The 11,929-nt window shown below is 47.2% G+C and overlaps 1 protein-coding gene across 1 annotated transcript; it reads left to right on the top strand.

Annotated features, from left to right (window-relative positions):
* Positions 1-4,500: 4,500 nt before the first annotated feature.
* On the top strand, positions 4,501-10,215 carry MCL1 (MCL1 apoptosis regulator, BCL2 family member). Its single transcript, XM_081841207.1, has 3 exons — positions 4,501-5,335; positions 9,130-9,377; positions 9,816-10,215. Exons 1-3 carry the CDS (start codon positions 4,552-4,554, stop codon positions 9,930-9,932), a joined length of 1,149 nt encoding a protein of 382 aa, XP_081697333.1. The 5' UTR covers positions 4,501-4,551; the 3' UTR covers positions 9,933-10,215.
* Positions 10,216-11,929: the final 1,714 nt, after the last annotated feature.

The following is an 11,929-nucleotide window of genomic DNA, read 5'->3' as shown; positions in this document are numbered from 1 at the left end:
CTGGAAGTTTCCAATGTTTGTTCTTCTCCTCAGTCTCTAGGGGAAGTTCCCCCCCCCCCCTTCCTCTTTTTGAGACTTGTTTCCCTTCTCCTCTCTGCCCCCCCTTGAGAAAGCGTTACATAACAAAGCATTCTGCATTCTCCAGGGGTGAGTCCCACACAGAGAGATACTTCCTATTCTCCTTCAAGATCTCTCTTCTCTTTTCCATTGATGGGAGAGGGAAAAACCCAAATCCTTCACCCATTGAGCTTCCCCCCCCCCCCGGCCCAACAGATACTCCTCCCTTTCCAGCTTGGCTCCGCCTTCCTCCATAAGTTCCATGAAGCTGTCGATCCTTCCCACCTCTCCTGTAGCCTCCCTGCTTCAGTGTTCAACACAGATATGTTAAATTGTAGACTGAACCATTTCTTTCTTTCTGGGGGGGGTGGGCGGAGGGAGAAGTGAGTGCTACCCATCAAACTCAACCGGTGGGGGAGGGACTACAACATTTTATTTCGTTTCCTTAATTTTATTTATTGTTACATTTCTAGCCTACCTTTCCTCCAAGGAGCCGAAGGTGATTGATATAAGTAAAAAAAACCCTGCTCCTTTTCCCTTATGGAGAGCCCATATAGAGTCCTTTTGTAGGTAGGAGAAAATAAAGAGACCAACCAGAGAATATTGAGAAGCAAAGCAGCTAGTAAGCCTGATCTTTAATAACTGTTGCAACAGGGTGCTCCCCTCACACGCAGGAAAGGAGGAGGACCCAGAAGCCAGGTGTGCCTGCCCTTATATAGACATTTTAAATTGCCCGCCCTGGAGTCCAAGACCACCCCAGAAACATCATACATACATCACAGAAAAGGCGGTCTACAATAGAAATCTGAGTGCGTTGTTTTTACCCTGTCCGCCAGGTTACCTGTTAATGGTAACTTGACTGGATTACCTGTGGAGCCTGGCCATTCTTTTGTAAAAATAATACTTAATTCCTGAGCCAGGTCACAGGCTCACCTTAAATGTGTCCTTAAGGCAGGATTTGTGAGGACAGAGACAATGGGGAGGTTTCTGCATTTCCTTTGACCTTGCAGAGAAATATTTGAGGTGACTGAAAGAGTCAAAATGGCTTTAGGACTTTTCCTATGTGGTTTATATATTTATATATGTGTTTGCTTGGTACATTTATGAACATTTATTATAGATATATAAGACCTGAAAATTCTTATAACAGTGACAGTTCTCCCACTCTCTCCATCTTACCCTCACAACAATCCTGTGAGGTGGCTGCCATAAGGTCACCCACAGGTAGCTCCATGGGCAAGTGAGGATTTGAACCCAGGTTTCCCAGGTCCTAGTTTGATGCTCTTAACAACTACACCACACTGGGTAATGGGCTATAATTGCTCTGGTAGGCCAATTTTGCTTAGCGTTGGGAGGACATTGTTAAAAAGAAGACCCAAGTCCTCCTCAGAGTAAACCCACTGAAATCACTGGTGGCCACGAGTAACTTTTGAGTCCATGGATTTATAGGAGAGGACCTGGGTGGCGCTGTGGGTTAAACCACAGAGCCTAGGACTTGCCAATCAGAAGGTCGGCGGTTCAAATCCCCGCGACGGAGTGAGCTCCCATTGCTCGGTCCCTGCTCCTGCCCACCTAGCAGTTCGAAAGCATGTCAAAGTGCAAGTAGATAAATAGGTACCGCTCCGGCGGGAAGGTAAACGGCATTTCCGTGCGCTGCTCTGGTTCGCCAGAAGTGGCTTAGTCCTGCTGGCCACATGACCCGGAAGCTGTACGCCAGCTCCCTCGGCCATTAAAGCGAGATGAGCTCCGCAACCCCAGAGTCGGCCACGACTGGACCTAATGGTCAGGGGTCCCTTTACCTTTACCCCATGTTAGAAAGAGCTCTTCCTCTTCCTAACCCAGGTCTTCAGTGTGGCATTTATCGCTCCATCCTATACCCATCTCCTCACAATAAACAATTTCTGGACAATGGTGGTTTGATGCAGCAAAAACAACAGGATCTCGTGGAACCTTAAAAGCTAATACATTTTATGACGGCATCAGCTTTTGTGGATTGGAGAGCCCCGCAACAGGATCAGGCCAAAGGGGCCTGTCAAGTCTAGGATCTTGTCCTTGCAGTGGCCAAATGCCGCAGAGAACCTAGGAATCTAGATAGACTGCCTCTGGACCTGGAGGTTCCATAAGAAAGTCAGAAGAGCCTGGTTACTGGATCAGGCCAAAGGGGGCCCATCATAGTCCAGCGTCCTCACAGTGGCCAACCAGATGCCTATTATGCAAAACTCTCAAGCATGACCTGAGCACAACAGCACTTTAAGGAAGGGGGGTCTGGTCCACGGAAGCTGATGCCATAATAAAAATTGGTTAAGTCCATTAAGATGCTGTAAGCCTTTTTCCTGTTCTTACTCAGAGGTGAACACTACTCACCTCAATAAAACTCACTCCCACACAAATCTGTATAAGGGTTACAGCCTCAATGTTGAAAACCTGTTCATATCAGCAGGTCATTGCAACCTGTCAATTTCAAAGTGAGTCAACTAAGGGCGGCGTTTCTGCATGAAATCAAGCGCTGGATTTGGCCCAGGGAGGGAGACACCCCGGGGTAGTTTGAACAGAGAGAGACTTTGCTGCAAGCTGAGGGGCTGCTTTTCATGGGTGGTCTTGTCCCATAACTCCATATCCTGTCCCAGATGAGCCTTGCGATTTTAAAGCAGTGGACTGCATTGCAGGGCTGTTGTAAACTGATCTCTCTTTCAGTCGTAGCAGCACAGAAAGACCCCAATCTGCAATATGGGAGTCACAGCAATGGACAACATTGCAGGACTGTTGTAAGCTTTTCTCTCTTTCCAAGTTCTTGCAGTGCTGGACTACACAGCAGGGGCGTTGTATGCCCACCTGAAATATATGGGCAATGGGCTGCACATTTAAAAAATACACATTCCACACAAAATAAGACAGAGGTATTGAAAGGGTAATTGCTTGGCTATTTCCATTTGTTTTCTCTTTGCTAATGGTTTGTGGGTAGGCTCCCTGGTATCCCAAATCACAGCTGCTCTGAAATCTGGCTTTTTTCTCTCTTGGTGCCCACAGCAAGGCTGGGCAGATTTCATGCTTTGGAGATTTGTTTTCACCAGATTCCCAGAATCCAGAAACCAGAGCCAAGTGTTTGCACAGTGGCTGAACGGGTCAGACGCACCCTTGGAATCGAAGGAGGGTAAAGAGTACATATGGGAGAGCAAACACGGCTCAGCCCAGGAATCTTGTTTACAGTTCCAGTTTTCAGTTTCAGAACTCAACTTTCAGCCTCAGCTTTTTTTGCTCAGACATCCGCTCCTGGTTTCTGCCCTGCCTGATCTAGAATAGCAATTCACTAATCTGGAATGGCAAACCGCCAATCTGGAATGAAAAATGCTAATCTAGAACTGCAAGCCCATAAACTAGGGCTACGAAACTGTAATCCAGAATTGCAATGCCCTAATGCAGGATTGCAATACCCTAATCTAAAATGGCAAACCTCTAATATTTGTTCTTGTTGTTTAGTCGTTTAGTCGTGTCCGACTCTTCGTGACCCCCTGGACCAGAGCACACCAGGCACCTCTAATATACAAACGCAAAAAAACCCCCACCTGATCTAGTATGGCAAAACCCTAATCTAGAACTGCAAAACTTTGGCCACGGGTTTCATATGCACTCCCTGCTCTTAGGGGAACCGTCTAATGTGAAAACAGGATGCTGGACTAGATTGGCAAGGGGACAAAAGAACAAACCATCAGAAAGAAAGAGGCCAATCTCCTGGGAAACCACCCTGATGCCTGCTTTGCCTTTGGTTTGGACTCAGTTTGACCCTTATGTTTCCTTCCCCTTGTGGTTTTGATCTATGGACTACTTTTAAAATGAGGCTGCATTTTAAATTGCATTTTAACCTGTATTTTAAATTGGGTCCCCCCCCCTTTCCTCCCTATTATGTTTTGCACTGTGATTTTATTGGTGTTAGCCGCCCTGAGCCCGGTTCTGGCCGGGGAATAAATAAAATTATTATTATTATTATTATTATTATTATTATTATTATTATTAACTATCATCACTACTACTACTACTACTACGGGCTCCTTTTAAAATGAGGCTGCATTTTAAATTGCAGTTTAACCTGTATTTTAAATTGGTTTTTTTCCCCTCTATTATGTTTTTACTGTAATTTTACTGGTGTTAGCCGCCCTGGGTATAAATAAAATTTATTATTATTAATTATTATCACTACTTCTACTACTACCCGGCCCCCACCTGCCCGCCCCTGAACAATGGCGCACCCCAGAAGCGCCCTATACAAAAGCGGGCTGCGGCTTCTACCCTTTAAACGTCTATGGTGGCCTGTTTTAGCCACGCCCCCTCCCCGCCCCTCCCCTCCGCGTCACTGCCTCGAGCCCACGTCGCATGCCACGTCCCTTCTGACGCCAGCGCGTCAGAGCCTTTATAAGACCCTCCCCGCGGCCGCCGCTCCCCTCTCACAGCTCTGCGCGACGAGCTTCGGAGTTCGCGGAAAGCTGCGAGGAGGCCGCCATGTTTAACAAGAAGTCGGTGGTGTTGTATTGTGGGGGCGCACCGAGCATGGCGCCCGCCACGCCGGTCTCCCCGGGGGCCGGCGGAGGCGGCAGCAGCAGCAGCAGCAGCGGAGCCCCAACCGCCTCAGCCGCGGCGGCCGTCTTCACCGCCAACGGCCGCTCTGAGGGCGCCGGCCCGTTCTCGCCTCGGATTGGGCGCGGCTGGGGGGCCAGCGTCTTCCCTGAGGGGCCCTTGGCGCGGATTGGCTCAGCGGGGCCCCTGGCGCGGATTGGGCCCTTCGAAGTAGCGCCCCGCGCGCTGATTGGCTCCCCCGCCGCGGCGGCCGTTGGCGGCGGGGCCGCGCGGCCGTTGGCGCTGGCGCTCCCTGAGGGAGAGCTGGACGGCTGCGACGACGAGGCCGAGGCCGAGGCCGCGGAGGCCGGAGACCTGCCTTCGCCCACCCCTTCGCTGGAGTCCATCCCGTCCTCGCAGGGGGGGGACGACGACGACGCGGCGGCGGTGGCGGTGGCGGTGGCGGCGCCCGCCCCGGACGACCTGCGCAAAGTGACGCTGGAGTTGGTGAGCCGGTACCTGCGCGAGGCCGCCTCGGGCGACGCCAAAGGGCCTTCGGGAGGCGGCAGCGGCGGGAAGAAGATCCTGAAGGGCCTCCTGGACCGCTTGGGGACCACCCACGAGGAGGAGGAGGAGCAGGCCGCCGCCGCCGCCGCCGCCTCGCAGGCGCTGGAGACCCTCCGGCGGGTCGGGGACAACATCCTCGACAAGCACCAGCTGGCTTTCCAAGGTGGGTGATGGGGGAGCCGAGAGGGGAGGGGAACCCCGAGGTCATCCAGCCCAACCCCCTTCGGTGCTGGAATCGCAGGTGGGGGGATGAGGGGCTAAGAGGGTTGCCTTCGTCGTTGAACCATTGCGTCGAGGTTACTGCAAGCCGCCCCGAAGAAGGGCCAGGGCGGCTTACAAGGGCGGCAGCAGGTGGGCGTGGTGCCAGTTCTTCGGGCCGCGCACCGCCCTCGACGGGACCAGGCTGGCCCCCTCTTTTGCGGGGTCATAATTGAGAGAGTGTGTAAATGGAAGGGGTGCCTAAAAGAGGGCTGGGGAAGAAATGATGAATCATTTCTTATTCTAGACAGCCGTAATAATAATGAATAGTGGGGGAGGAGTCTGTTCTGGGGCCACGCCCCCCTCTTCTTAATCCCAGACTGGCACCCTACATTGGGGATGGAAAAAGGGCAAGGGAAGAAGAAATAAGGGCTGGGGGGGGTTATAACTTGCCCCCAAAGCAGCCCAAGCTAGCTTCTGTCCACAATGATGATGTGAGGTGGTGGGGGGGGAGATTGTACTTTTTCTTGAGATCACACCCCCTTTTCCCAGGCTCTGACTTTTGCATGCTTAAGTATCTTTGCCTGGCCGGAATGTGTCCTTGAGTTATGATGATGCCTCATTAAATAAATGAAACGGAAGCTGTTTTCAATGAAGATGATAAACATATACAAAAAAACAGGAAGTACATGCAAGAAAGGACCATAGGCCTAACAGACTGGTAAAGACTCATTTTGAGGAAAGCCTGAAGCAGGAGGCCATGGGCCACATTTGGGCAGCCTTTTTTGTGGGAACTATTTACAGATACAAAATACCAGAGACAGATGCAACAACATTTATGGAAGAGATAAAAAAATACAGAATAGCCACAACAATGGCTGCTTCATTTTAAGAATATAAAAGTCTCTGCAGAGGCCCGTTGGCATAAAACAGTTTTTCAAGAGGATGCCTGCCTAATCTTCTGGAAGTGTACCCCACTGCCTGGGACCTATGACACCAAGTGCCTGATTGCTAGTTGAAGCCAGTCAGGCAAGCTGACAGACTGGTACACATATTTCCTGGGTGGCTGAAGAGAAAAGCAACATTTAAAATAAAATTATTCTAATTACATACACTGAAGTTGAGGTGTGGCTTTCTTAGAATGAGTGTGGGAAGGAAATGGGGGTGTTTGCTTGCTTGGGAGGAAACAGTGAGGAGTAATAACTGATGGGGGGCTTAAGTCATGGGGTGTGGAAAGGAGGAAACTGTATCAGCACCTCACATTTACTGACATTCTAGTATCTTGCCTTTCTCTTAAAGCATCCAAGGTGATTCACAAAAAACTAATACAAGATTTATTGTTATAAAAAAGCAAAAACAGGAAGTAGGAAGTGCAGCAGGGTACTGAAGTGGAAAGGGACTGGGGAAGGAGGAGGACGAGGACGACGGGAAGCACTAAGGTGTGTTTAGGGAAGAGCATGAAAGGAGCTTGTGTGGGGCAAAGAAAAATTGGGGGTGTCAGCTGTAAGGGGTGAATGGAAGTGGAGGTGAGCACCTGTAGGGCTGGTGAAGTGCTAGAGTAGGGGTTGGGAGAGGGGAGGGAGGAAAGCAGGTGGCCTGAGGAGGGGGGAGTGAAGATGAGGAGCTAAACATAGTGGATCAGTGTGTCTTTAGGATGGGAATGTAGCAAAGGAAATCAATGGGCGAAAGGGGGAATGTGTTGGAGGGGCAAGTAAAGGGGAGAAATGGTGGGGCTCTTATGAAAAAGAATTGGAAGAGTGTCCAGTGTTTAAAAAGAGTAAACAGGGATGTTGAAGGGAAAGTTCCTGATGTGTCCGTGGACTGAAAGGTTGCACATTTGAGTCTGGTTGGTTGACTTCAGTTCTGTGCAGTTTGGGCCAGATACCTGATCTCCAGTAGAGTTCAGGCTTCTTGAGAGGCCACCCTGGCAGCCCGAGGTTTGTGGGTGGCCCAGCCTGCCTCCCCCCCCCCCCCGTTTTTCTGCAAGGAGTCATTGTGAAAGCACCAAGCCCAGCAGAAACGAAACTGAATTTAGTTCGCTTGACAGTGGGGGTGGGGAGAAACTCTTGCAGGCAGAAGATAATCTGGGTACAGATTAGCTCTTGCTGACATCCTGCTCCTGCCTAGCAAGTGAAATATAATTCATTGTAAACATGATGATAAAAGATTAGCTGCCTCCTGCTGTGAACAACTAACTTCCTTCGGAGTTGCTTTGGAGCAGGTTTGCTATTTACCAGCACTTTGCCATTCTCATTTGACTTTATTTTAGTATATTACATTAGCTAGGGCACTGACTATGTAGAGTTGGGAAGTAGCCTTAAAGTAACCTCCAGTAATTTGAACACTCCTAGAGAGCCTCTATGGTTTGCCACCTCTAAGTCAGTGTCCTCCAGTTGTCTATCCCCTCCCAGCTACCCTTGTGGCCGAGCTGCTCAGGTTTTTGTAATGTGGATGGGCAAGAAAAACTTTTGACAGTAGCTATTTGTGAGATGTCCTGTAGAACATTCCTTACATCCTGCATATACAGAAGTCACACTGGCACAGACTTCCCACAGAGGTATTGTTTGTTTTCTGGGTTAGGAAGGGTTAGGACTTGGCTCACTCATCTAGTGTATAAGAACAAATTTCATTAGACTTCTGAATCATTGCCTCTCCACAGTACAATAAAGACTCTGCTTTGGGGCAACTCCTAAATGCGGATGCAAGCATCCCTGTTCCTGAATCATGAAAATGAACTAGCTCTAGTCACTTCCTTGTTGACTTCTGGATTTCAGCTTCCTCATGTTTCTTTTAAGTATCAGTGGCTAATAGTTGAAGGCTGCTTAACCCTTAAGGACAGAATTGTACTGCCAGGATTCAAGTCTTGAACCACTAGCTCAAAGCATGACGACTGTTGGATACCTTGTTTTGTATTAAAAATAGTTGAAGCAGCCCTTACTTAGACGCTAGAGCTGGGCTTTGGTCTAGGGCTGCAGATATCAGTGGCTGTAAGTAGGAGTTGTGTTAAGTTTGTCTGAGTATTGGACTCTGAAACAGGCAGGTGCTGATTTGCAAGTCTAAAGCAGCTCTAGAACATTTTAATGTTCTTCTCAGGAAGTGCTAGATCTTATTTTTATTCAGACAATCACTTTGTATTCAAATGAATTCATAAAGTGATAGTCAAAATAAAAAAAAAGTAGAACATCAAAATGGGAAGTGAAAACCATTTAAACGAATCTCAAAGCAATGTACAACATGGGAAGCAAATACAATGCAAAAGAATTTTAAAACAGCACAAAATAGAAATCAAACGAAATACAGCATATTAATAATCAAATAAGAGCCTACGGTTACAAAATCCCAACCAATCAATTTGTACAACAAAGACAGCCGACCAGATAAAAACTCATATAGCCCCAGAATTAAAGTAAGTAATAATTGCCTCCCACCTAGGACAGCACAATTCACTCCCTGTCTCATTGGGGAGGGGGGAGCTCTTGCCAATAAGACTTCTGAGCAAGCTTATCCCATCAACATTCCATCTGTTCAGGCTCTGACCCTGAGTTTTAAACATCAGTGCCCACCCACCATCCATTGCTCATTCAACCAAGTACTACAACCTCAATCCTTCCAAAAACAAAGAGCAAAGAGTGGGGGGAGGGGGAGAAAACTAAACTGCTTTGTTAATGATTTTGATTGTTAAAACTTCTTGCACACTTAAATGTGTAATTTTCAGTATTTTCACCTGTGTTCCTTGCTTATTGCTCACCCCCTCTTCAGGAATGCTTAGGAAGATTGAAATAAAGAAAGAGGATGACCTGAAGACTGTGTCAGAAGTTGCAAAGCACCTTTTCAGTGACGGCATAACAAACTGGGGTCGAATTGTGACTCTCATCTCTTTTGGTGCCTTTGTTGCCAAACATCTGAAGCGCATCAATCAGGAGAGTGCCATCGGTCGTTTGGCAGAGCTCATCACCGAGGTTCTGGTTACAGACAAGCGGGAATGGATCCTCAACAATAATGCCTGGGTAAGTGAGTCATGGTGGGGCTGAATGGTAGATGCTGTTGTGCTGCCCCTTTCCCTTGTAACTCTTCACAGTCAAAATCCAAACCTGGAGACCCCAATACCTTCCTGTAGCTGATATTTCTGGAAGTGAATGCATGCTTTATCAGATTTTAGGGCTGCCTCCCTGTGTTAACTCTCCATAAATAGAGTGAATATCTGTCAGGAGATGTTTAAAAGAGCTACGCTAAAATTGGCTTCCCACAAAGGGAACATTGTTTGTGTGTGCGTGGTTGCGGTTGTTGAAAATGGGGAGTGTATTGGACTCAGAATTGCTGGATGTTGGACTTTGCTCAGTACATGGTTTTACCTTCCATTCTTGTTGCGAATTCTCTTTGAAGCAGTCAGACACACATGGCTGCCAGTGCTTAACAGCAATTAACAATGCAATTCTTTTTTCTAGGAGGGATTTGTTGATTTCTTCCATGTAGAGGATGTAGAAGGCAGCATCAGAAGCGTTCTGATGGCTTTTGCAGGCGTGGCTGGAATAGGAGCAGGTTTGGCTTACATGATCCGGTGAGTCAAGGAGTGCTCCCAGTGAGGAGCTAGCTTGGACTATCCTGTTCTACTGTGACTAGAAAACTGAGCCGTTCTTTGAAAGTTGACGGGAGAATTAAAACACCTCGAAATCCCATGGAAAGTTTGGTCTGAACTGTCAGTTTTAGAATGTCACCAACAAGGATGTCTTTACAAATTGGGAGTAGATCCTTCAAGCCGAGGAACACGCACTCCGCTTCCTCCAGTGGTGGAGCTAAGAGGACTGAAGCCCACCTGAGCACAGTCTTGGGCTTGGACTATGAACCCTAGGTAGTGTTCTATTTGCACAGAACTGTGACCATACACCCAAACGGGGTATCTAAATTATCACCTTCAGAGAAGAGAGTGGCGTGTTAGGGGTGACGTGCAAGATGCTTTGTGCGGTGAGCAAAATGAAGGACCTTCAGGTGAACACTGCAAATGCCTTATCTGTTCGCTGGCACAGGTGTGTGTTGTGTCTGCTGTGGAGAGAAAAAACTCCGAAATCTGAACCCATCTCATTGCATCAAGGGCTGATCCTGTTCTATGTACTCCCTTCAGTTTTTGTTTCCTGTTCTCCTCTGCCCTCCCCTTGGAAGCGTACACTGCCATAGCTCCCAAGTTATCACAAGACATGGAGCGCAATAGTGTAAATATGTATAAACCTTCACAGGGAAGTCAGCAGAAATGTATGTACATTTGTAGCTGAAACTGTACAAAGTGTATACTCTTAAAAGAGATTTATCTTTGGGAAAGGTTGTAAAAGAGTTTTTTTTAATGTAATTAGATTCAGGTTTTGCAGCTCTTTATTCTTTAGCCCTCTCAATGTCACATATCTGGGCCTACCTTTCTATGTACTTCAATAACAACCTGGTTCTGCCAGGTGACTTTACTGAACAGCCATCTAAGTACAGCTGAGCGCCTTTCTTTTTGTTCTTTAAAATGTTTTACTTTCTTCATGGTTGCCAGGAGAGGCATTTCCACAAATCTTAAGTTTTTTTACCTTTATTTTGATTCTTGCTTTCTTTAAAGCCAATTATTTTAAGCTAAACTTACAAAAGAATGTCATACTTGTCTCTTAAGAATAAAATTTCTCACATGAGTTAGCAATGTAAGACATTATGGCCTATGCACGGAATAAATCTGAATCTTTGAGGGAGAATATGAGAGAGGCTTGTAGACTTGGGTTTCTTAAACCCTTTATTAGGCAGAAGGGTTCAGTATAGGAGCAAGAGGTTAAGTTGTTTTTGCAGTTTGACTCGATTGCGTTTAGTCTTCGCTGTACTGTTAGCTTTGTTTAGACCAGATTGTGGCAGATGTGAAAACCTAAAACAAAGCATAGACTCAACATGGTGCTATGGTCAGACCTTCTTGTTTACATAAACTGTCCAATAAAACAAGTCACAGGTGGTTGCAGTGTGTGCCTTCTGTTAAGGCAGAGACATGAAACAATTGAAGCTATATTTGTATGCATCCTGTCTTCTCTGTGGCCAAACTCTACTGGAAGGCCTGGCCATTTGCTGCCTCTCTTCTTTCCTTTTTGCCACTCAGTCTTGCAGCTGGCTCTGGAGGGGAGCGTCCCTGGCTGGCTTGTGAAAAAGTAGCCAGTTACTGCTGGATCCTGGATTAGGCCCCTGGGGTTGCCATGACTGGTATCTCTGTATTGGTGGTGGAGAAGCGTATAACCCTAGGTGCTGGTGAGAGTTGCAGTCAAACAGCATCAGGAGTGCTTCAGTTTCCCTACTGCACTGCCTTTATCCATAGCTCTCTTAGCATGTCTATGCCTATACTGCATTTTTCAACGGTAGTTAAAAAAATGTGAGAGTTATATTAGTGCAGTATTGCAGTAGTCTCTTTGAAATTAAGTGCTGTATTTTACATTATTATTTTTACTACTGCTACTACCACCACCCGCCCTTAACTAGCAGATTTCAAGGCAGATTGCAACAATTTAAAATTCAGAATTGAAAACAGATTACAGTCATAGCAATAGGGTGGGCC

Source organism: Podarcis erhardii (genome assembly GCF_964252035.2).
Source record: "Podarcis erhardii genome assembly, chromosome: 15".
Taxonomy (NCBI): domain Eukaryota; kingdom Metazoa; phylum Chordata; class Lepidosauria; order Squamata; family Lacertidae; genus Podarcis; species Podarcis erhardii.
Note: the sequence above shows the minus strand (reverse complement) of the source record. Positions and strands in the feature narration are given on the sequence as shown.

What these genes read in the sequence shown, in the direction of transcription:
- MCL1 (XM_081841207.1), top strand. Translation starts at nt 4,552, where the DNA reads ATGTTTAACAAGAAGTCGGTGGTGTTGTATTGTGGGGGCGCACCGAGC. An exon ending in GCACCAGCTGGCTTTCCAAG is followed by an intron (nt 5,336 to 9,129) that starts GTGGGTGATGGG and finishes CCCCCTCTTCAG; the next exon opens with GAATGCTTAGGAAGATTGAA. An exon ending in TCCTCAACAATAATGCCTGG is followed by an intron (nt 9,378 to 9,815) that starts GTAAGTGAGTCA and finishes TCTTTTTTCTAG; the next exon opens with GAGGGATTTGTTGATTTCTT.